This window comes from Bos javanicus, chromosome 11 (genome assembly GCF_032452875.1).
Source record: "Bos javanicus breed banteng chromosome 11, ARS-OSU_banteng_1.0, whole genome shotgun sequence".
NCBI classification, from domain to species: Eukaryota; Metazoa; Chordata; class Mammalia; order Artiodactyla; family Bovidae; genus Bos; species Bos javanicus.
Window position 1 is genome coordinate 49,495,099 of NC_083878.1, and position 24,564 is coordinate 49,519,662.

At 46.7% G+C, this 24,564-nt stretch overlaps 1 protein-coding gene and 1 non-coding gene across 8 annotated transcripts in view; one reads left to right on the forward strand and one right to left on the reverse strand.

The window, feature by feature from the left end:
* Positions 1-24,564, reverse strand: part of ELMOD3 (ELMO domain containing 3) — a 33,489-nt gene that overhangs the window by 3,504 nt on the left and 5,421 nt on the right. For 4 of the 7 annotated variants that reach the window (XR_009739429.1, XM_061432700.1, XM_061432702.1 and 1 more), the window contains 8 exons: positions 23,577-23,717; positions 22,712-22,789; positions 21,949-22,018; positions 17,990-18,058; positions 16,946-17,037; positions 14,955-15,078; positions 14,629-14,751; positions 9,493-9,623 (listed from right to left, as the gene is read on the reverse strand). Coding sequence is in view for 6 of the 7 variants with exons in the window: in XM_061432700.1 (XP_061288684.1) it covers positions 9,493-9,623; positions 14,629-14,751; positions 14,955-15,078; positions 16,946-17,037; positions 17,990-18,058; positions 21,949-22,018; positions 22,712-22,789; positions 23,577-23,717 (828 nt within the window). In the remaining variant the exon portion in view is untranslated. The remainder of the gene's footprint in view (positions 1-9,492; positions 9,624-14,628; positions 14,752-14,954; positions 15,079-16,945; positions 17,038-17,989; positions 18,059-21,948; positions 22,019-22,711; positions 22,790-23,576; positions 23,718-24,564) is intronic. The other 3 variants (XM_061432703.1, XM_061432705.1, XM_061432704.1) reach the window with 1 other exon arrangement.
* TRNAG-CCC (transfer RNA glycine (anticodon CCC)) lies at positions 3,790-3,862 on the forward strand. The gene has a single exon. It is a non-coding gene; the product is annotated as a tRNA-Gly (tRNA).

Genomic DNA, 24,564 nt, shown 5'->3' on the forward strand with positions numbered 1-24,564 from the left:
AAAAGGAAATGAACATTGAGTGCTGGGGCTTCCCTGAAGGCTTAGTGGTAAAGAATCTGCCAGCCAGTGCAGGGGACAGGGGTTCCATCCCTGATCTGGGAAGATCCCACATGCTATGTAGCAACTAAGTCTGAGCAGCACAAATACTAAGCATGCACTCTAGAGCCTGGGAGCCACACCTACTGAAGCCCGTGTGCCTAGAGCCCATGCTCCACAAGAGTGTGTGTGCTTAGTCCCTCAGTGGTGTCCTACTCTGTGACTCCATGCACTATAGCCCACCAGGCTCTTCTGTTCATGAATTCTCCACACAACAATACTGGAGTGGATTATCATTTCCTTCTCCAGAGGATCTTCCTGACCCAGGGATCGAACCTGGGTCTCTTACATTGCAGGTAGATTCTTCATCATCTGAGCCACTAGGGAAGCCCCACAGCAAGAAGCCAGCACACCGCCACTAGAGAGTAGCCCCTACTTGTGGCAACTAGAGAAAAGCGCTCGTAGCTATGAAGACCCAGCACAGCCAAAAATAAGCAATAACAACAACAAAAAAATAAAATACATTGAGTGCTACGCAGAAAGTAGTGAACAAAGCAGACCTGTGGCTGCCCTCCTTAGAAAAGCATGCTTCGAAGGCTGGCATCTGGGAACCCGGATTTTGAGAAGGCTCCCACCACTCCCCCAGGCTGACTCACTGTACCTAATCTGTCTGTGCAAACCACATGGTTTATGCTGAACACCTGCTTTCCATCCGATTCTGGAATTCTGGTACATGCCACAAAGATGGTGGGCTTCCCAGGTGGCGCTAGTGGTAAAGAACCCACCTGCCAGTATAGGAGACATAAAAGATTCGGGTTTGATCCCTGGGTTGGAAAGATCCCCTGGAGGAGGAAATGGCTACCCACTCCAGTATTCTTGCCTAGAGAATCCCATGGACACAGGAGCCTGGTAGGCTATTGTTCATGGGGTCACAAAGAGTCAGATGTGACTGAAGCAACTTAACACACACACACACACACACACACACACATACACACACACAGATGGTGCCTGCATGACCAGCCCCCAGTAGAAACCTCAGATACTGAATCACTAGTGAGGATCTGAGACGTAACAGGCAGGAAGGCCACGGGTCTCCAAATGGAGGAAATAGCCTGCAAGTGTCAGCATTTTTTTCTCTCTCTCTTAAGCGGCAGGAGGAAACAAACTTTAAGTGTCAGATTTTTTTCCCTTCTCTATACAAAATTAAAAGGAGGTTTCTATTAAAATTCTGTGTTGCCATGACGACACCTGGTTCCACCTGAACTTTTCTCAAACCTTGAGCTAACCAATGCATTTTTCTTATGGAAATGTTTTTCTTAAGCTACGTTAATGAACTATGTATTTACCCTAGACTGTCTTTCTTCAGATCAGTTCCACTTAAGACTCAGAACCCATAAGGGTTCAAATAACCAGTATGCCATTGTTCTCCTAATTTATGTTAATGAAACTATATATTTACCTGGAAACCTGCCTTTCTTCAAGATGAACTGAAGATTGATCAAGATCAATTCATCTTCAAGATCAAGATCAATTTCTTCTTCATGTCTTCTTCATGTCAATGGCCCAGGATCACTCACCTTGTGCCAGTGTTATTGCAAAATGCATGTTGTGGGTGACGAGCCTAGTGCCACTCTAAGTTTTGAGATATTTCCTTTCTCTAATTAACAGCTTGCTGATACGTATATAACATACTGCTAAAGGTTAGCAGAGGGGCGCTCTTTCTGCCCCCTTCTGATGTCTATGTCAGAAACTTTCTCTATGTCTTTTATACTTTAATAAAACTTTACTAAACAAAAGCTCTGAGTGATCAAGCCTCGTCACTGGCCCAGGATTGAATTCCTCTCCTTTGGAGGCTAAGAATCCCAGCATCTTTCACGGCTCAGCAACAACCTTTCAGACCCTAGTTGGCAACATTCAACGTGTTGGCCAATTTGATGCTGCTGGAAGTCCGTGCATTCCATGTGCCCACACAGGGAGGGGAAGCTCCTGGAAGCCTGTGTCTGGTGTCCGATGGATTTTGTCCACACACTTCTTCCCTCTGCTGATCTTGCTTTTGCTGCAGTTAATCACAGCTGAGAGAACAACTATAGGCCAAATCCTGAGAGTCCTCTCAGTAAACCGATGAACCTGGCAGTAGTCCTGGGGACCCCGATGCGAGGGCCATGCTGGGTGGAGTCCATTTGTTAACCATTACACAAACTCTCTGAGACAGCTTTTATGATCCACAGGCTACATTTTCCACTAGCCCACAACCTGCCTCGCAGAGCTGCTCTGAGGAGTCATTTAGATCACATAAGCAAAATGCTAAGGGCAGTACTGGCCTGAGGAGGTGCTAACAAATGTTCGTAACTATCCATAGCTGAGGTCAGCAGAGGTGCATCTGTATGTTCCAGGTACTGACTACTTAATTACCACAATACTTGTGTAGTATCATGCCTTCCCTTGATTTCTTTCAGTCTAAAAATAAATATGGCAACAAGAACATGTAGCAACATAATTAACAGGATCTGAATTTAGCATTCATTCACTCTTGGGAACATTCTTTTGTTTTTCAAAGTACTTTATTTTATACAGTATCTTTTTTTTTTTTCCTGGCTGTGTGGCTTGTGGGACCTTAGTTCCCGACTAGGGTTTGAACACAGCCCCCACCCCACCCCCACAGGGAAAGCACTAGCCCTAACCACTGGACACCAGGGAATTCCCTCGGGAACATTCTTACAAAAACGTACTTACTAAAAAGCCATGAAAAACTGGGATTCAGAGCAAAATGTCTCCTTTCCTTCAGCAGTTCCCTTGGACCTGAAAAGTGTGGCTTTGAGCTAAAACATTACACTGAGGTGGTGTTTTGGGAACTGACTAAAAGAACAGCAGAGGGAATCAGAGTCTTCTGAGTCTTCATTTGAAATTTCATTTCTCTTTATGACTCACCTCTGAACCCCGAAGCAGGAAGACCAAATCCAGATCAGTTGGTTTTTTTTTGGCAGCTGCTGCCAACACAGCGCCACCCCCTGGAGATTCCAGTTCAGCAGTTCCGTGGCGGGAGGGGCCTGGGCACCTGCATTCCCTCAGGTGACTGAGAGCTGGGCTGCTGAGATCCCCACTGTGAGGAGCACACTGCTGGGCGAGCTGTCAGGAGACGGGGGTCCTCACGCCAGCTTCACCACTTCCTAACTGTCCCACTTTGTGTAGACACATTTCACCTCTCTGATTCTCACGTTCCTTCACTGGGAAATGAAGATTTCCAAGGATCATCTCTGCCCAACCTCTTGCAGGCTCATCATGTTGATGGAATAAAATAACAGATGGAAATGGCATGGAAGATGACACCAGTTGCTGACTGTGAGTAACTATTGTGGTGAGCTGCTTCTCTGCCTGCCAGCAATCAGCCCGATGTACCCTGCATCTCACCATCTGAACTGCAGCACTCCCTCCTCAGGACAGCATGGATCACACGCTTCCACGGAGTCCCAGGGTCCACCAGCATTTGTAGTGTCTGGCCAATTCCTCTTTAGCAGGATGTATCACAGGTACCTGAAGCCTCAGCTCTCTCCTTAGGGAACTATGCTATGCTCAGTTGCTTCAGTCATGTCCAACTCTTTGTGACTCTATGGACTGTAGCCTGCCAGGCTCCTCTGTCCATGGGATTCTACAGGCAAGAATACTGGAGTGGGCTGCCATTTGCCCCTCCAGGGGAATCTTCCTGACCTAGGGACCAAACCCACGTCTCTTTAAGTCTCCTGTTTTGGGATTTCCCTGGTGGCCCAGTGGGTAAGACTCTGCACTCCCAATGCAGGGGACCCAAGTTTGATTCTTGGTCAGGGAACTAGATCCCACATGCCTCAACTAAGAGTTTGCATGCCACAACTAAGACCTCATGCAGCCAATTAAAGAACACATAAATATTTTTTTAAAAAGTCTCCTGTATTGGCAGGCAGGTTCTTTACTCCTAGCACCACCTTGTGGCTAACTGTATTTGGCCTTAGGGTCAGTTCTTCCAAAATTGAATGTCAAGCCCTTAAACTAATGCACTTTCTTTCCCTCCAAAAATTTACCAGCTGTAGTTTCAGCCTCTGAATTAGGTCTCTGGTTTTCTTTACTCTTGGCAGTCAAAGGTCTATCAAAAGTCAGTTCAAAGTTAGGACTGGCTGCCGGCAAGGCTGTGTCCCCGAGCTGTTACTGTGGCTGCCTGTGTGCCTCCTGGAAAACTGTTATTTTCAAGATTCATAAGGGCTTGAAGTGAAGTTTTAAGACACTGAAGGACTTAAGAGTTCAAAGAACTATAAAGGTGGAAGGGACCTTAGGATCATTTAGGCCAAATCTCTTATTTCATAAAAGAGCAAACTGATACCCAGAGAGGGTAAGTGCATTTGTGCTAAGTCATTCAGTCGTGTCTGACTCTGTGCGACCTTATGGACTGTAGCCTGCTAGGCTCCTCTGTCCGTGGGATTCTCCGGGCAAGAACTGGAGTTGGGTGCCGTGCCCTTCTCTAGGGGATCTTCCAGACCAAGTGATTGAACCCGAGTCTCTTACATCTCCTACATTGGCAGGTGGGTTCTTTACCACTAGCGCCACCCAGGAAGCCCATAGGTGACTTGCCTCAAATCACAGCTAAGTAATCATACCACAGGTGGAACTAGGATCTAGATTCCTGACACCTACACTTGCCCTCTTATTATTTTAAGCTGCTGTTCCTTTTCTTGTCTGGCATGCATATTGTGGAGTAAATATAAATTCACTATAAATTGCACAAAGGCCAGCGGGCAAAGGGATGACGAACAGGTTAGTCAAAGTGGTCAGGCTGGTCCGTACCTAGATGGAGTACCAGGGCTTCCTCTCTCATCCTGCTCTTCCCTCAGCCTAGCATGTTCTTCCCTTGGATATCCAGGGACCTGCCCCCCTCACCTCAGTCAAGCCTGTCCTTGAAAACAAACGAGGGGTGCTGAACTGGCAATAACCCTCTACCCCGACCTCCCTGTTTCTGCAGGAAGGTCTTACAGGAGAGCCTTAATACCCCACCAGAAGGGAGGCACTGAGCTCCAAGATGATTTCTAGGAAATACTCATGAACTGCGGGACCTTGGGCAAGCCGTTTTCCCTCTCTGGGTCTCTCTCCACTGCCTCTACAACAAGAGGCTAGTCCATTATTGCTAAGCTACCCCTCAGCCTTCGGGACACCTTTCCTAATTGTTTTTCATTTTTGGCTGTGCTGGTTGCTGGGCACGAGCCTTCCTTAGATGTGGCGAGCAGGGGCTACTCTCTAGTTGCGGCGCACAGGCTTCTCACTGTGGTGGCTTCTCTTGTGGAGCACGGGCTCGAGAGCTCAGGCTTTAGTAGTTGCAGTGCATGGGCCTAGCTGCTCCGTGGCTTATGGGATCTTCCCAGACCAGGGACTGAACCCATGTCCCCTGCACTGGCAGGCAGATTCTTAACCACTGGACCACCAAGGAAGTTCTGGAACTCTTATGATGAAGTAGCATCGCTGCAGGAGATTGCACTGTTTCATAAGCTAACTGATCTGGTTCTTAAACTTGACCCAGACATTACCTTCCTGCATCGTGAAGACCACAGAACACACCCACATTTTCAACTTGTGGGTCCTGATCTACCTCAGAACCAGATCCTCATGAAGTACCCTCTTACCTCCTCCAGTGTCTCCTGGAAGAGAAGGGCGAATGTGAAGTCATCAGATGTAATGAGTGTTTTTTCCTCAAAAGATAACAGAGATATTCAGTGAACATCAGAAATGAGAAAACTGCCCACGTGATAGGAAATGTGTGATTATTTGTTTTTGCAGCCCAGGTGGCGCTAAATGTAAAGAACCCACCTGCCAATGCAGGAGACATAAGAGATAAGGGTTTGATCCCTGGGTCAGGAAGATCCCCTGCAGGAGGAAATGGCAAACCACTCTAGTATTCTTGCCTAGAGAATCCCATGTACAGAGGAGCCTGGCAGGCTACCATCCATGAGGCCGTAAAGAGTCAGACACAACTGAGTGACTAAACACACACAAGAAGTTTTAGATTCAAATGGATCTACTTTACTTTACAGTGGCTGTATATATAAGTGCATGACGTGTGTCTGTGCATGCTCGTGCAAGTACAGATACAGTTTTGAAAACACAGTTATGTATTACATATGTATATATTATCCAAAAGATGTATATAAAAATGTATTTTTATTCATGGAAATCAAAAATTACTATGATAACTAACACTCCTTGAGTGACTAATGTGCTTAGCACTTTACACAGGGTTGGAATTATTTTATACAGGGTTGGAATTATTTTCTCATGTTACAAAGGAAGAAGCTGAGGTTCTGAGAATTAAGTAATAATGACCAACAACATGGTTACTGGAGCAGTCTGCAGCACAGGCCGGCCTGCCCAGGCTCTAAGACACAGTGATCTGATGAAAATGCTGCAAGTCTCACCTCTGGTTACTCATTCTCAGGTCCTCTCTCTCAAGTAGCATTACACCCCACTTCCTGTTCTCTGTGAAGTGCACTGGCGGCTGGGCGGGTCCACTTACCCCTGGCGACCATTCCTATTAGAGCCGAGGGAATCAGTGACACATACATATCTCCTAAGCTCTGGCCGCTGAGAGGGCCTAGAAGCAGGGAGATCGTAATGGCAGTGGGAACACCAGCATTCAGATCTTGGTTTTCAGATCGCATTCTCCAACGAAAGAACAAAAGCTCCGTGGAGAAGTGTTTGGTTTCAGGGCTGGGAATCACACAGAGAAAATAAAACATGAGCGAGGGTGTCTTCTCGGATCTAGAAAGTGCTCAAAAAAGGACAGGGCATGTTCAAAGGGCACAGGTACCAACCTGAAAGAGCTCTTAAAGTGGGTATGGCTGGAGCAACAAAATACATAATACATAATGATAGTACTGGATTATAACCTATAGATAAAATAAATATCTGATATAAAAAGTACCTGAATAAATAAATAGCACAGATGCCTCTTTCTTATAGAAGAATTCCAACTAACAAACGTAAGGGGAATGAGGGAAACAGAAAATCACCATTAGAACCAAGTCTGAGGAAAAACAGGGTATTTATATAGTTTCAAGCTATCATCCTCCAAGACAGTGATTAATTATGGTGGCTTAAATGGTAAAGAATCCGCCTGCAATGCAGAAGACCCAGGTTCAATCCCTGGGTTGGGAAGATCCCTTGGAGAAGGGACCTTCTACCCACTCTAGTACTCTTGCCTGGAGAATCCCATGCACAGAGAAGCCTGGTGGGCTATGGTCCATGGAGTTGCAAAGAGTTGGACACAGCTGAGTGACTAACACGTTCACATTCAAAGTATATTCCCCCACGAGCAATTATTTACAAAGGAAAAAATAGTGACTTTACAGAGGAGAGGCCTGGCTGCTACCACCTTAACCACGTGCTCCGGGTTAACCTCACCAGTAGTAAGACACACTGACACGGGTACTCCTGACGTGAGGGCTGTCACTTCCGTAGGGTTCTTGCCCAAAATGCATAACTTCAATCTAAAATTCATATGGCAAATGGAACCCCCGCCCCACACTTGCTCTTTTCCATTTCAGTTGGTACCACTCTGGTTTTGCAGCTGCTCAAGCTAAAAAGCACCATTGACTCCTCTCTTTTTCTTACACCTGCATCCAATCCATTCAAAAATATGCTGGGTGTATTCTCTAAGATTCTATACCCAGGATCTGATTACTTCCTACTTCCTCTGAAAAATACTCTGGACCAAACCACCATCACCTCTAGCTTGACTGTGAAAGTCCTCACGGGAGACCACTCTCAACCCACTGGCTGGCAGGATGCATTAAAGAATGTAAGTTGGACCGTCACTCCAGGCTGTTCAAAACCCTCATTTGACTCAGAGTAAAAGCGAACGTCCTCATCACAGTCTATCAGGTCCGACACCATCTGGTCCCTGTTACCCCATCACCTCCTTCCCACTGTCCTGGCAGCTCCTTCTGGCCTCCTGCCATTCCCTCCCATGCCAGACACACTCCTTCCTGGAACCTCTGCTCTCGATGCTTCCTTTGCATGGAATGTTCTTCCTCTAAATACCAGCTTGGCTAACATCCATCCCCCCAACTTCAAGGCATGGTTTAACTCTCACCCTCTCATGAGAGCTACCCTAATATCCCATGAAAACTGTAATCCTAGGACTTCCCTGGTGGTCCAATGGTTAAGAATCTGCCTCCAATGCAGGGGACGGAAGTGGGTTTGATCCCTGGTTGGGGAACTAAGGTCCCACATGTTGCAGGGCAACAAAGCCCAAGTGCTGCAACTAGAGAGCCTGCAAGCTGCAACTACCGAGGCTGCGCCGCAACCAGAGAAAGCCCCCATGCTGCAGTTGAGGACTCAGTGCAGCCAAAAACCCCAAACAAAAAACCACCGTAATCCACCCATGTTCTCCCAACCAGAGAAAGCCCCCATGCTGCAGTGAGGACTCAGTGCAGCCAAAAACCCCAAACAAAAAAACCACCGTAATCCACCCATGTTCTCCCAACTAGAGAAAGCCCCCATGCTGCAGTGAGGACTCAGTGCAGCCAAAAACCCCCAACAAAAAACCACCGTAATCCACCCATGTTCTCCAACCAGAGAAAGCCCCCATGCTGCAATGAGGACTCAGTGCAGCCAAAAAACCCCAAAACAAAAAACCACTGTAATCCACTCATGTTCTCCCAACCTTGCCTACTTAGCACTTAACATACCCTATGATTTATTTATGTATTAGACTTACTGTCTCGTCCTCCCTGCTAGATGGATCTCATTGATGCATCCCAAGCACCAAGAACAATTACTAGCACAGGGAATGCTGAATAAATATCTGTTTAGTCAATGAATGAATTCCAGGCCCCATGAATCTGGGATAGACGAATGGCAGGAAACAGGTCAAGTTTGTTGTCTAAAATCGGGGGACTACCACCTTTACTACAGGGGAAAACCCTGAAGAGAGGCCTGGATAGAACCTGAGGGCTATAGGAGCCACTCCTGAGCTTTCGTAAGCTCATATGTGTCACCCAGCCCTGGGAGGCAAAACCTTTCCTCTGGGCACATGAAGGCTGAATGCGCCCTCCCCCAGGGCCAGGAGAACACACCAGAGTTGGGAGGGCAGCACGATGAAACACTGACACCAGGGTTGTGTCCTGTGCTTGTGCACATTACCGCACTGAACTTCCCCAACTACACGGCTGAAGTTTCCATGAGCTCCTCTCTATGGATGCAGAAACCAGGGCTCTGAGCAGCTGAGGCGCTGGCTTGAGACACACACTAATGAGTGGCGGAGCTCGGGCTCCAGCCAGGTCAGGGGAATGCGGGTGCCCATGCCTGCTTGCCTCAGCTGTCCTGAGGGCCATCAGCAACTGGAGATCTACCCGAGAAGCTGTCCCCCTACTCAGGACAGCCCTGTGCCCAGGTCCTAGCCCTGCAGCCTTCTCTGCTGGCTTCTCACCAAAGCCCCACCTGGATATGATGACGAGACAGGCGGAGAATCTCCCGGGCCATTAGCAAAGTCTTTGAGTCCATCACCAGGTACAGGAGATGCAGGAGGGCAAGGAAGCCTGCTCCTCTGAGGTCTGTGGCTGGATTTGTTCCTAAGACAAAAACCAAGAGAAAACTGAGGGAGTTTAATGAAACCCTTGGACAGCAAGGAGATCAAACCAGACAATCCTAAAGGAAATCAACCCTGAATATTCATTGGAAGGACTGAAGCTGAAGCTGAAGCTCCAGTATTTTGGCCACCTGATGCGAAGAGTCGCCTCATTGGAAAAGACCCCGACGTTGGGAAAGACTGAAGATAAAAGGAGAACTCTGGGATGACAGAGGATAAGATGGTTGGATGGCATCACCGACTCAATGGACATGAACTTGGGCAAACCTGGGAGATAGTGAAGGACAGGGAAGCCTGGTGTGCTACAGTCCATGGGGTCCCAAAGACTTCGACATAACTGAGTGACTGAACAACAATAACAGTGAAATCCCTGCTCCCTGAGTCAATGACCTTGATCACAGCCCAGGTGGAGAATCTAGACTTCCTCTAACTGACTGCAATGAGGTGGCCCTCAGCTCTGCCAGGGCAGTCAGAGATGCAGGGGATGGACTTTTATCCTTCCCTGGTGCCAAGGAGCCCACCTCTCTCTATGGGATGTCAGGGGAGGTGACATGTAACAGCAGTGAGGCACCCCTGCCCCTCCCAGCCAGTGGTACTAGTGGAGGCTCAGTGGGATACTTGGATTTCTATCCCCACCTGGCAATAATGAGGTGATATCACCTGTCTCCCACTGCCCAGTGTCAGAGGAGGCCTGCTACAATAGAAGATTTAAAGAAGATCCACAGTGTCATTATATCCTACCCCAAATGTCTAGGACAAAATAAAAAAATCACTCATTACACCAAGAACTAGGGAAATCTCAAGTTGAATGACAAAAGACAATTAATAGACAGCAACATTGCTGGGGGAAGGGATAGAGTTTGGGATGGTCATGTACACACTGCTATGGATAATCAAACGGGACTTAGTGTATACCACAGGGAACTCTGCTCAGTGTTATGTGGCAGCCTGGATGGGAGGGGAGTTTGGGGGAGAATGGATACGCATATATGTATGACTAACTCCCTTTGCTGTTCATCTGAAACTATCACAACATTGTTAATTGGCTATACCCCAATACAAAATAAAAGGCTGCACAGCAAGGGGGAATCAAGATTACAGTCAGAATGAAGGCTGCGGCTATTTGGCTGGGCCCAGTGTAGTCAGTCATGTCCAACTCTTTAGGACTCCACGGACTACACAGTCCATGGAATTCTCCAGGCCAGAATACTGGAATGGGTAGCTGTTCCCTTCTCCAGGGGATCTTTCCAAACCTGTGATTGATTCCAGGTCTCCGGCATTTCGGGTGGATTCTTTACCAGCTGAGCCACCAGGGAAGCCCAAGAATACTGGAGTGGGTTGCCTATCCCTTCTCCAGTGGATCTTCCCAACCTAGGAGTCGAACCAGGGTCTCCTGCATTGCAGGCAGATTCTTTACCAGCTGAGCTACCAGGGAGGCTAGTAAAGTAATGCTCAAAATTCTCCAAGCCAGGCTTCACCAATATGTGAACCGTGAACTTCCAGATGTTCAAGATGGTTTTAGAAAAGGCAGAGGAACCAGAGATCAAATTGCCAACATTCGATGGATCATCAAAAAAGCAAGAGAGTTCAAGAAAAATATATATTTCTGCTTTATTGACTATGCCAAAGCCTTTGACTGTATGGATCACAAAAAACTCTGGAAAATTCTGAAGGAGATGGGAATACCAGACCACCTGACCTGCCTCTTGAGAAACCTGTATGCAGGTCAGGAAGCAACAGTTAGAAATGGACATGGAACAACAGATTGGTTCCAAACAGGAAAAGGAGTACGTCAAGGCTGTATATTGTCACCCTGCTTATTAACTTATATGCAGAGTACATCATGACAAACACTGGGCTGGAAGAAGCACAAGCTGGAATCGAGACTGCCGGGAGAAATATCAATAACCTCAGATATGCAGATGACACCACCCTTATGGCAGAAAGTGAAGAAGAACTAAAGAGCCTCTTGATGAAAGTGAAAGAGGAGAGTGAAAAGGTTGGCTTAAAGTTCAACATTCTGAAAACTAAGATCATGGCATCCGGTCCCATCATTTCATGGCAAATAGGTGGGGAAACAGTGGAAACAGTGGCTGACTTTATTTTGGGGGGCTCCAAAATCACTGCAGATGGTGACTGAAGCCATGAAATTAAAAGACGCTTACTCCTTGGAAGAAAACTTACTCCTTGGAAGGAAAGTTACGACCAACCTAGATAGCATATTAAAAAGCAGAGACATTACTTTGTCAACAAAGGTATGTCTAGTCAAGGCTATGGTTTTTCCAATAGTCATGTATGGATGTGAGAGTTGGACTATAAAGAAAGCTGAGTGCTGAAGATTTGATGCTTTTGAACTGTGGTGTTGGAGAAGGCTCTTGAGTGTCCCTTGGACTGCAAGGAGATCCAACCAGTCCATCCTAAGGGAGATCAGTCCTGGGTGTTCATTGGAAAGACTGATATTGAAGCTGAAACTCCAATACTTTGGCCACCTGATGCAAAGGGCTGACTCTTTTGAAAAGACCCTGATGCTGGGAAAGATTGAGGGCAGGAGGAGAAAGGGACGACAGAGGATGAGATGGTTGGATGGCATCACCGACTCAATGGACATGAGTTTGGGTAAACTCCGGAACTTGGTGATGGATAGGGAGGCCTGGTGTGCTGCAGTTCATGGGGTCTCAAAGAGTCAGACATGACTGAACAACTGAACTGAATTGAATGTAGTCAGAAAAATCCTTAAACGTGTGACAGGGAGGTAGAAACACAGCATCAGGAAGAAGGATGCGAGGACAGATTCAGCTCTGAGAGATGCTGTGTTCCTGGCTTTGAAGGAGGAGGAATGTGGGAGGCCTCTAGAAGGTGCAAAAGGCAAGGAAATAGATTCTCTCCTGGAGAGTCTAAAAAGGAATACAGCCCTGCTGTGACCTTGATCTTGCCTCAGAGAGACTGTGTCAGACTTCTCAACTACAGAACTAGAAGGTGGTAAATCTGTGGGTCTTTTTTCTTTTTGGGCTGTACTGCACAGCATGTGGGACCCATCCAGGGATCATATCTGTGGCCCCTGCATTGGAAGCACAGAGCCTTAACTGCTGAGCTGCCAGGGAAGTCCCTTGTACTGTTTTATTTTATTTTATTTTTTTTTTCCTTGATTGTTTTAAACCACTAAATTTGTGGTCATTTTCTGCAGCAACAATAGAAACCTACAAATGCCTTTGGTAAAAGGCAAATGCCTTTTATACAAATGCCTTTGATAAAGGTCTCAGTAAAGAAATATCAGATATAAAGAACCAAACAGAAACTTTAGGACCGAAAACTATAATAACTAAAATTAAAAACTCATTGGGTGGGCTCAACAGCTGAATAGAGACAACAGAGGAAAGAACCAGTGAACTTGAAGACGGAACAATATAAACAGCCCACTCTGAACAACAGAGAGAGAAAAAACAAAACAGAATGAACAGCGCCTTGGAGACCTCTGGGCTATACAGCTGCTGCTGCTATACAGATATCCCCTTAAAACGAACAGAGCCTCCGGGACTAAGAGGAACAGTAACAGAAGATCTAGCACCCGTGGGGTCGGAATTATACAAGAAAGGAGAAAGAGAAGGGCTGAAAAAAGTACTCAAAGCAATAATGGCTGATAATTTACCAAATTTGGCCAAAGACATAAACCTACAGATCCAAGAAACTGAGCAAAACCCTAATAGGATAAACCCAAAGAAATCTCCACTAAGACATACCATAGTCACACTCCTACAAACAAAAGAAAAAAAGTGAGCAAAAAAGACCTTGAAAGTAGAGAGACAAACCACTCCTCATCTACCAAGAAGCAATAATTCAAGTGCCAGCAGAATTCTCATCAGAAGCTATGGAAGCCAAAAGGAAGCAGCCTATTTATTTTCAAGGGATGAAAGAAAAGATCTGTCAACCTGGAATTCTATATTCAGAGAAATCATCCTTCAGGAGTAAAGGGGAAATCGAGACATTTTCACATGAAGGAAGGCTAAGAGGATTTATGCTGGCTGACCTACTTTAGAAAGTGGCTAAAGGAAGTTCCTGAAACAGAAGGAAGTGAAAAAAGAAGGAATCTTAGAAGATCAGAAAGGAAGAAAGAATAAGGGATAGAGTAAACATATGGGTAAATACAACAGAATTTCCTTTTCCTCTTGAATTATTTAAATTAATGGTTGAAAGAAAAATCATAACACTGATGTGACTCTCCATGTCCAAGTCAGTTATATTATAGATGAGGGACGGTAAAGGGACTTAAACACACTGTCAAAACCAACAGAGCACAAATAAATTTTGAGCATATAAAGTTTCCTTTTCAAATCAAGATGTTTTCCTGTTTTATATAAATGTAATTTTATATATGGTTTAGAAAAAAAATGGACAATTCAAAAACAGGTGAAATAATTTTGTTTCACTCAAGAAGTGAAATAATGTAAAACACAATTTTCATTAACACTAAAAGAAAAGAGCAAAAAGAAAACACTAGAGGACTTCCCTGGTGGTCCAGTGGCTGACTCCAAGCTCCCAATGCAGGGGGCCTGGCTTGGAACCCTGGTCAGGGAACAAGATTCCATATACCACAGCTCAAAGTTCCTGTGTGTTACACGGAAGACTGAAGATTCCACGTGCTGCAACTAAGAATCTGAGCGACTAAATTAATTAATTAATTTAAAAAAAAACCACTGGATTCTAAATCATACCACTCCTATGCTTTCCATTCCACTAAGAGTACACGTTTTACACTGGCCTGCAAGGCCCCGAGTGAACAATTCTTGTCCACTTCTGCCACTGTTTTTTCTCAAAAAAGAGTTACACACATTTCACTTCAGGGCCTTTGCATTAGCTGTCCCCTCTTCCTGGAATGCTTTGCCCCAGATATCCCGTCTCATGGTGCTGGCGTAACAGGAAGAGGACTATCTGGGTTCTCATGCTAGTCTTGGAATAAGGAGTCAGGGAGATGAACCATTTCTCTCTCTTACCCTGAAAGCCCAGATCTTCCCAGTGGTCTCCGTGGAGGGCACAGTCAAACTTGGAGCCAGTCAGCTTCTTATAGATGGTCTGCAGGACTCGGCCGTGCATGGGGTCTTGGCTATCCAGGCCACCTGCCCCCAAACACATGCATGCTCTGCTGAATTGGCCCTCAGGGAAGGACTGAGTGCTTCCCAGAGAACGCACAGCCAAGACAGACCCGGCCTGGACGCCCACACCTGGCCCTCCCCACAACATGGTGAATGCAAGAGCCTCGGTTTAGTCTCAGTCACAGGATGGACAAACCGTTCTCTCTGCTTTGCGGCCGTGCACTCACACTGAGCGATGGTCAAGACCAAGTCCCTTTCTTCACGGAGGCCCTGGTGGAGCTTCGGAGGCCCGAAGAGGTAGTGCCGGAGGGCAGCAAGCCCGGTCCTTCGGATGGTGGGCTGGATTCTTTTCTGGGGAGAAAGGTGCAGGAGTGGGCAGAGTGCTGAGTTCACTTGCTTTCATGAACTTACCATGAGGATCAATCAGTACAGGACTGGTCTTGTAGAAACGAATAGTTCCCAACTAACTGGCTGGCCTCTGAGCCAGGGAAACAGGGCAGAAGCTGTGAAGCATCTGCTATTAATAAATCTCCAAGGGACTTCCCTGGCGGTTCAGTGGTTAGAACTTCACCTTCCGTTGCAGGGGGTGTGGGTCCTGGTTGGGGTGTTTGAGCCCTAGTTGGACAGCTAAGATCCCACATGCCTCCAAGCCAAAAAACCGAAACATAAAACAGAAGCAATACTGTAACAAATTCAATAAAGATTAAAAAAAAAAAAAAAATCTCTAGGGACAGGTTCTTCCAGCTCTCAGGTTCTTTGTAACCAGAAAGAGATGTCCCTAAGCCCAGATCTAATCAGCCTGTATTTAGCCTATATCAGTCAGTATTTAGCCTCTGGGCTTTTCCAGAAATGGCTCTGTCACTGACTTCCAAGGAAGCTAGAGGGGACTGGCCATGGGGACTGGCATCTGATAGACAGACAGACACACAGATGCCAGGCCAGGTCTCCCAGCAGGGCTGCTTCCACCCTTTGTTATGTCTGTGTTTGTCTCTCTCTGTAAAAGACATACAGTCTAACAGCCCTCTCAACTTCCAGGATAAGACAGTCGGTGAGAAGGGGAGTCTAGGGCACTTTCTTGGAGCTGGATACCCCTGAGGGGTAGCTGGCACCTTCTGTCCACACCACAGCAGCACTGGCTACACCAGCTCCTGCTGATGCCTTCGTGTTCAGAGCCACTGCTGCAGGGCTTAGGATACTCTGATTTCAGCAGGTTCCGGCCCTCTGGGATCAGTCTGATTCCTATCTTCAGCCTCTCTCTTCGAGCCAGGCTTTGGTTGAACATTTGAATTCACAGTCCTCTAAACTTACCACCCGGAGAAGGCAATGGCACCTGACTCTGGTACTCTTGCCTGGAAAATCCCATGGACGGAGGAGCCTGGTGGGCTGCAGTTCATGGGGTCGCTAAGAGTCGGACATGACTGAGCAACTTCACTTTCACTTTTCACTTTCCTGCATTGGAGGAGGAAATGGCAACCCACTCCAGTGTTCTTGCCCGGGGAATCCCAGGGACTGGGGAGCCTGGTGGGCTGCCGTCTATGGGGTCGCACAGAGTCAGACACGACTGAAGCAACTTAGCAGCAGCAGCAGCAAACTTACCACTAGGCACTCAAGATGTCTGCCAGCTTTTCATTTCCTTAGCACTCTTTTTCCAACCCCACATATTTTTTAAATTCCCAAAGAGCTTCTAGTTCCTCTAGGATATGGAAAATTTTCCTATATTGGCCATGAATCACTCAGCTCTCTGGACAGGCTACCCTGCTTCCTAGCATCTGATTCCAGACCCCCCCCCCCCCGTCCCCGCAATCCCTAGGATGGGAGAGTGGGCAGCAGCTCCAAGGACCCCCATAAGACAGGACCATTAGAGCTCCGGGGACACAGTCCCTGAGACCACATGACACCTGGGTCCTCAGCCACCTGTGATTCTGTACCCTGAGATTTCTGAGTTGGGAAAGAGCCCTCAACTGGAAGCTTCCCTCTTGCCTGCCCAGTGCCCTATCCTCTGCTTAGTCACTCAGTTGTGTCCAACTCTTTGCAACTCCATGGACTGTAGTCCGCTAGGCTCCTCTGTCCATGGGGATTCTCCAGGCAAGAATACTAGAGTGGGTTGCCATGCTCTTCTCCAGGGGATCTTCCCGTGGCCTATCCTGATGGGGTAGAAACCTAGCTTGGGGGAAGAAAACGCTTTGCTCGAGACCCCAGTGCCCCCCTGGTGTCATACCTTGAAGGAGGAGAGGTCCACTGTCTGGAAATGCTGCAGGGCCTCACTGAAGGAGATGAGCTGCCCAGGCTGGTCCATGCTGGCCCGGCTCCCTGTGGCAAAAGGGAAGACACTCCAAGACTTGTGACAGGAGCCACTCTATCAACAAACATGTACCAAGGGCCTTCTGGTTGTCACCTCTAAGCCCAGCACAGGCTTCCAGCTGTCAGTGTCAGACACCTACAGCTACAACCAACCCGGTGTCAGGGGGCTGGTGTTATTCACAGGGCGGACTCCCTTTCAGAGCTGGCTGTGTGGAGGTGGACCAAGCTGAGCCCTGCAGAGTAGAAGCTGATCTGTAGGAGCCCCCAAGTCCACTCATCTGTGAGTGGGGTGCGTCACTGCCTGGAGGAGGTACCCACACAGAAGCTTGCGACAGGTCTGTCTAGGGGCCTTTCCCGGTTTCTACTTCGCCTTCTCATGCCCTGGAGATGAATGACCTCTCCTCCAGCCTTTGCTCCAGGGAATTAACTCGTCAACCAGCAGTTCAGGTGACGGCTGATACAGCCCCTGAAACGTCTCTCCAGGTGCTCAAGTGGGGCTCAGGCTAGATTTAGGTCTCAGTTCTCCCCTCCCACAGCTCCACCTAAACCTCCCAAAGGAACGAGACACAGTTCTGACAGCCCCCAGTGCCTTCCAGCAGACGACTTCAACCTCCATCTCCAGAGATTTCCTTGTACAGTGAACCATCTGCTCAACCTGATACAGGGGTCCTGGCTGCCCAGCTCCATCCTCTGCCCGACCTCATCACCCTGCAGAAGCTGACCCTGACCATGGTCCTCCTCGTCTTCTCTCAGACCCCGTGGCATTCACCTCCCTTTCCTCCAGAGGTTGGAGGGCATCACCTTTGAAGTGGGAAAAGAGGTTTTATTCTATGTCACATATCAAAAATGAGAACACTCAGGAATTCTGTCTCCTAATCCCAAACAGAGCATCAGCCTCGTGGGTAGACAGTGCCTTTAGTGGCAGCAGGCTGTGTGGAAAGGGTGCCATTCCTCTAGTTACCTGTCTCTGGGTGGATGCTCTCCACAGCTTCCCATTCTTCTTGGGCTTGGAGGACTTCTGTACTCACAACTGCAATAGTGAGACAAGGACATCCCCTGAGATCTATGTATGTCTGGATCACTGTTGTAGCCCCTGGCCTTATCTGCCTGTCTTGCCAGACAGCTGCCAAAGTGAGCTTTCAAAAAGGCCAGACCTGATGCCAGCCCGCTGCATGGAACCCTCTAGGGATTCTTCGTAATTCTCACAATGAAACCCCAACCCACCTTCAGCTCCAACCTCTCCTGGCGCAGCTCCATCTCAGCATGCAGCCAACTCCAGCACCACCCTCCCCTGGCACCTTCTTCAGCCTCTGGAATCTGCTTTTAGGAGCAGCACCATGAGAGTTCCCGACACCCTGTTCTTGTCACAGTGTGGTAACTGTCCTGCCCACTGCACTGGGAGCTACAGGAGGGCAGGGTTCTTGGGGTTCAATGGGTGCACCATGAATGTTTTTGTTGCTATTTTTGGCCACACCGGCTGGCATGCAGGATCTTAGTTCCCCAATTACCTGGGATCAAACCTGTGCCCCTTGCAGTGGAAGTATGGAGTCCTAACCACTGGACCACCAGGAAAGTCCTCATAATGAATGTTTGAGGAATGAATGAAAAGCACAATGAAAGGAGGGGGGACAGAAGAAAAAAACAGCTGCAGGACAGGCTCTCTATAATCACTGCACAGCCCTTTACTCCACACCACAGCTGCCACTCTCTGGACCGAATTCTGGTGTCATGGCTGTCACTGGCTTTTCCCCTTTGCTAAAGAGGACACAGGCAAACAGTGGGGAGGATGGGGAGGCTTCTGTTCAAACCAAACTGGTGAGCCTTCCAGCCTGGATAGTGTAAGCAAGTTAGGACAGCTCCCCTCTGCCTTGCAACCAGGGCTGAGGAATTTCTGTGACAGTGAACTGTTTTGGAAGTACACTTGCAAAAGGGCTTCCCTAGTGGCTCAGATGGCAAAGAATCCACCTGCAATGCAGGAGACCTGGGTTTGATCCCTGGGTTGGGAAGATCCCCTGAAGAAGGGAATGGCAACCCACTCCAGTATTCTTGCCTGGAGAATCCCATGGATAGAGGAATCTGGTGGGCTACAGTGCATAGGGCGTAGAGTCAGACATGACTCAGCGACCAATACACACTTGGAAAATTAAAGAAAAACCTACCCCAAACTCAAAACACTAATGGATAACGAGGCTGAGGAGGCTGCTGGGGAGCAGGAGGGGACCACAGTGAAAGCACCCTGTAGAGACAAATGGCTTGTGAACTTTTTAGCTCACTCACAAGCTGTGCTTCTTCAGGCAAGTTACTCAACCATCTGTAATCTCTCTTGAGATTACTATGAGAACAGAGTCTAGGGGAGCACGTGGCCCAAGGTCGCCTGCTCAGTGCGCCTCAGCTAGCAGGGCCGACACAGTTGTGGACTCCGGTCTAGCAGGATTGTGGATGGTGGTAGCAGATGAGATGGATCTGGACTCTTGCCAGTCCTTGCCCGGGGCAGCAGATGGTACAACAGGGCTTCCAAACTAGGTAGCTTCAACAGAACACAGGATATTTGACCCGGGACCATGAGGAAAATAAAGACTTATGTCCAGCACGCTGGACCCTTGGCAAGTGAGCTACAACGACAAAGGGGTTGAACAAGGAAAGTGGAATGGCAGCCATGGACGCTTATCAGGATGACAAGAGTTCCCCCACCCTTCACCCCTCATCTACATCCAGCCTCACTGAGTTAACCTTCAGATTATCACAATGCAATTAATCTTTTACCCCATGCATCCTTGCCTATAAACAAGTTGGTCAAAGGCCGTGCACCAGGAGTAGGAACCTCATGGGCAAGGGTGTGGGAGTTTACTGTGATAGGAATCCAAGTAAGAGGAAGCACACGGTCTCAAGGGGCAACTTCAATCTGGTGCCCGAACTAGAGACAAACACCCAACCCATGTAAGAGCATATTGCTCCTTTCCTAGTTCTTTTAGGACTCAGGGAGACAACCCCCACCTCTGCACACAATCCTGATGTAAATACTGCTTTCTCCACACGAACAGAAAAGCATGGAGCTTCCAAATCTCCAGGAAGACAAAGCCAGTTCACGTTAGTATGGCTCTTTATCATTTTTCCTTTTGTCAATTACCTCCTTTACTTAAGCCCTTTTCTCTTTATTCACATAGTAAACGGCACTACTGATTTAGTCAGCCTATTAATTTAAATTAGCTGAGTGCTGTCTGAAAAAAAAAATGTAATTGTTCAAACACGTATGTACACATACTCAGTCATATCCAACTTTTTGTGACCTCAGGACTGTAGCCTGCCAGGCTCCTCTGTCCACGAAACCTTCCAGGAAAGAATATTGGAGTGGGTTGCCATTTCCTTCTCCGGGGATCTTTCTGACTCAGGGATCGAACCTCAGTGTCCTGCGTCTCCTGCACTGACAGGCGGACTCTTTACCACTTTACCACCTGGGAAGTCCAGTGTAACTGCTCAATATGATCAAGAATATCTGGCACAGAACTGCCAGTTGTACTGAAACAGAAGACATTTTGGCATTTGAGGCAACATCTCTAATCAATGTTAGGTCTGCCAACACGTGGTAAAGACAAAATTCAATTAAAAGAAACTTTATAGGGACTTCCCTGGCCATCATAGTGATTGAGACTTTGTCTTCCAACACAAAGGGTATGGGTTGGATCCCTGGTTGGGATCGCCCGAAGGCCAAAAAAATCAAAAACATAAAACAGGAGCAATGTTGTAACAAATTTAATATCCATATGGTAGGGCAGGGGAGGGAGATTCAAAAGGAGGGGATATATGTATACTTGTGACTGATTCATGTTTGTGGCAGAAACCAACACAACACTGTAAAGTAATAATTATCCAATTAAAAATAAAATTTAAAAAATGGTTCTCTTTAAAAAAAAAAAAGAAACTTCTGAGACCTTCAAATAATTTTTCTACACTGGAATATTTTTAATAGACTCCCATATTCTTGGAGATTACACATTCAGTTTGCAAGATTTTAAGATAACAAAACACACCAGTGAGTGCTATGATTCTGTGTGCTAAGCACTTTCCATTATCTCGTTTAATCCTTATAAAATTTATATCATACAGGTTCTGATATAACCCTGGTTTTACAGATAAGTAAAGCAAGGGTTAGAAAGATTAAGTTCCTCACTCTGGCTCATGGAGCTGGTGGGTGAAAGAGTTAAGACTTAAGCCAGAGACATGTGACTCCAGAAGTGGTCCTTCTGAATTGGTGGAGTGTGCTTCCTTGTGCGTTATATTAGCAGGCAGAGTGAGCTTTAAATAGAGTATAGGAAGCCCCATGTCAAGCAGGTAAAACAAGATTAACTTTTCAAAGCCTTTTCATCTACTCTGTATCATTTCAGTATCACAACATCCTTCAGAGGACAAAGGAAATACTGATACCTCCACTGTAGACACAGAGATAGTATAATTTTTCCAAAAGGCAAGTAAGTCACTAGCAGGACTTTGGGGACCAAGTTAGGATTCAGGTCTCTCAGGACTTCCCTGGCAGTCCAGTGGTTAAGACTTCACCTTCCAAAGCAGAGGGTATGTGTGGGTTTTATCCTTGGTCAGGGAGCTAAGATCCCACATGCACTGCAGCCAGAAAACCAAAACATGCGACAGAAGCAATACTGTAACACATTGAATAAGAGACTTTAAAAATGATCCACATGAAAAAAAAAAAACAAAACCCTTAAAAAAGAATGAATGAACTCAGGTCTCTTGACTCCTAATCCAGTGTCAGTTCTAGTTTCCCTTGAAGAAGGATAAATCTATAAAATTCTATAGGAAAAGTAGTGAGAGAAATTCAAGGGAAGAAATTCAAGGAAGAAAAGGAAAGACCCACGAGCTCTGCCTTGAGTCCCACCCAGGCTCCTCGGGCCCTGAAGGGGACCTTACCACGGGGCTCCCAGGCGTTCGCCTCTGCTGTCAGGGCCTGGAGGACGCTGTGGTTCTTCAACTCTGAGATCTGTAGGGGCAGGTGACCTTCAGTGTGAGGGCGGAGTCCAAGTCCTCCTATCCACACAAATACATACTGCCCACTGTACCAAATATTCTTGAAACTGGAGGCCATTAGAATCTGTCTTCCCAGATGGGTTGGTTAAAGCCAATCTTAATGAGTGCATGCTCAGTCGCTCAGTTGTGTCGACTCTTTGAGATCCCACAGACTGTAGCCTTCCAGGCTCCTCTGTCCATGGAATTTTCCAGGCAAGAATACTGGAGTGGGTTGCTGTTTCCTCCTCCAAGGGATCTTCCCTACCCAGGGATTTAACCCACTCCTGCATTGACAGCTGGGTTCTTTACCACTGAGCCACCTGGGAAGCCCAATCTTAATGAGAGGCACCTGGAAAATACCAACTATGATGGAGAAGTTGGGCAACGTAGGGACAAGTATATGCCCTCCTTGAAGAGTAAATGGATAAAAATCTACTCAACTGAGATAGTGGTGAGCTGTTGACATCCCCACTGCACTTTATATTCTGCTTCATTACAACAATTTTCTGATTAGGCAGATTGTTTTGCATGTCTGCTCCCACTCCTACCCCCAAAGTATGTACTACTGGAGGGCAAGGTCTGTGCCATCCTGTGTCCCGGCACCACATAGCAGCATGTTACACGAACGCCTACTGACAGAAGACACGGGGCTGTGGGCAGTACGTACAGAAATTCCTCTGAAAGCCAGAAGAGCACTGCTGTCCTTGTCACATGGTGGAGAGGACCCAGCAGATACACTTTCAACCTGCAAGGCAAACGAGTCAGTCTCTCAGGCACGTATCAGTCCCCCAGAGATGAAAGCTTGAACAGCACACCCTTTCCCTTAACACACACACAATGGATTAACCCTGGAGAAGTCAACTACAGGTAATACTGTAAGGACAACTCCTGTTTAATCTGGTCTGCAAAAAGCTTAATGTTAATATAATCTCATACAGACTTCTTGGCCACATTCAAAGTCTCAGGGCTCTGAGTAAGTAAAGTTGAGTGAGGCGGTTTCCTCATGTTCTGCTCAGCCAAATCTTTCCCCTGCTGGAGCTTAAAAACTACCCAACAAACCTTTTGCAACTCATATCAAAACACAAGGCTAATTTTCCTGTCTTTGGTGTTTAGTTGCTAAGTTGTGTCTGACTCTTTGCAACTCCATGGACTGTAGCCCACTAGGCTCCTCTGTCCATGGGATTTCCCAGGCAAGAATATTGGAGTGGGTTGCCATTTCCTTCTCCAGGGGATCTTCCCGACCCAGGGATCAAACCCAGGTCTCCCACATTGTAGGCAAATTCTTTACTACTGAGCCACCTGGGAAGCCCTAATGCTTTTAATGTTAAAAAATGAAATAAAATCCTACAAGTCAGTAAGATAAAAAAAAAAAAGAAACCAGTAGAAAAATGGGCATGGATGTAGATGGTTTGCATAAAAGGAAACACAAACAGTTCTTAAACATGTGAAGAAATGCTCAACCTTACTCATAACAAGAGAAATGTCAACTAAAGTCAACTACAACTACTCTTGAAATAACATTTTTCACTTACCTTGTTATCAAAGATCAGAAAACGTGGTAACACCATGCTGGGTAAAGGACCAAGAGCTGTAGACACTGGAGAGTGAACTGTTACCACCTCTCCGGCTTGATAATATCTGACACGATCATGTATGCTGTGTCTATTTGGGGCCTGCAACTGCATTTGAGGAATTTATCTAATATATATACTCATCCGTGTGCAAAATGACATGCTTACAGTGTTACTCATGGCTTTGTTCGTCTGTTTTTGTTCGTTTGTTTTGGCTGCACTGGGTCTCTGTTGCCATGCCATCTCTAGCTGTGGTTCGAGGACTTCTCGCTGTGGTGGCTTCTCTCGTTGTGGAACATGAGCTCTAGGGCACATGGGCTCTAGTAGCTGTGGCACATGGGCTTAGCTGCCCCCATGGCACGTGGGATCTTCCTGGACCAGGGATCAAACCCACGTCCCCTGCACTGGTGGGCAGATTCTTAACCACTAGACCATGAAGGAAATCCATGGTAGTACTGTTTATAAAAGCAAAAGGCTAGAAAAACTCTGAATGTCCACTGATGGACTTCTTACTTTATTTTACTCTATTTATAACCCCCCCACCCGCTGTTTCACCGAGATGTAATTGACATACATCACTGTGTAAGAGGCAAGGGGCACAGCATGACTGGACTTATATATGTTATGAAATGATGACCAGGATAGGGTTATCGATCATCCATCATCATCTATTGGTACTACATCAACAAACAAACAAAACATTTTTTTCCTTGTGATGAGAACTCTTAGGATTTATTCTCTTAACTTTCATTCTAACATACAGCAGTGCTACCTTTATCATGTTGTACATTATATTCCGAGTACTTATTTATCTTCCAACTGGAAGTTTGCACCTTTTCACTATCTAATCCCCCTTTCCCCATTCCCCTATCTCTGGTAGCCACAAATCTAATCTCTTTTTCTACAAGTTTGTTTTTGAGTTATAATTCACTTACAACACGATGTTAGT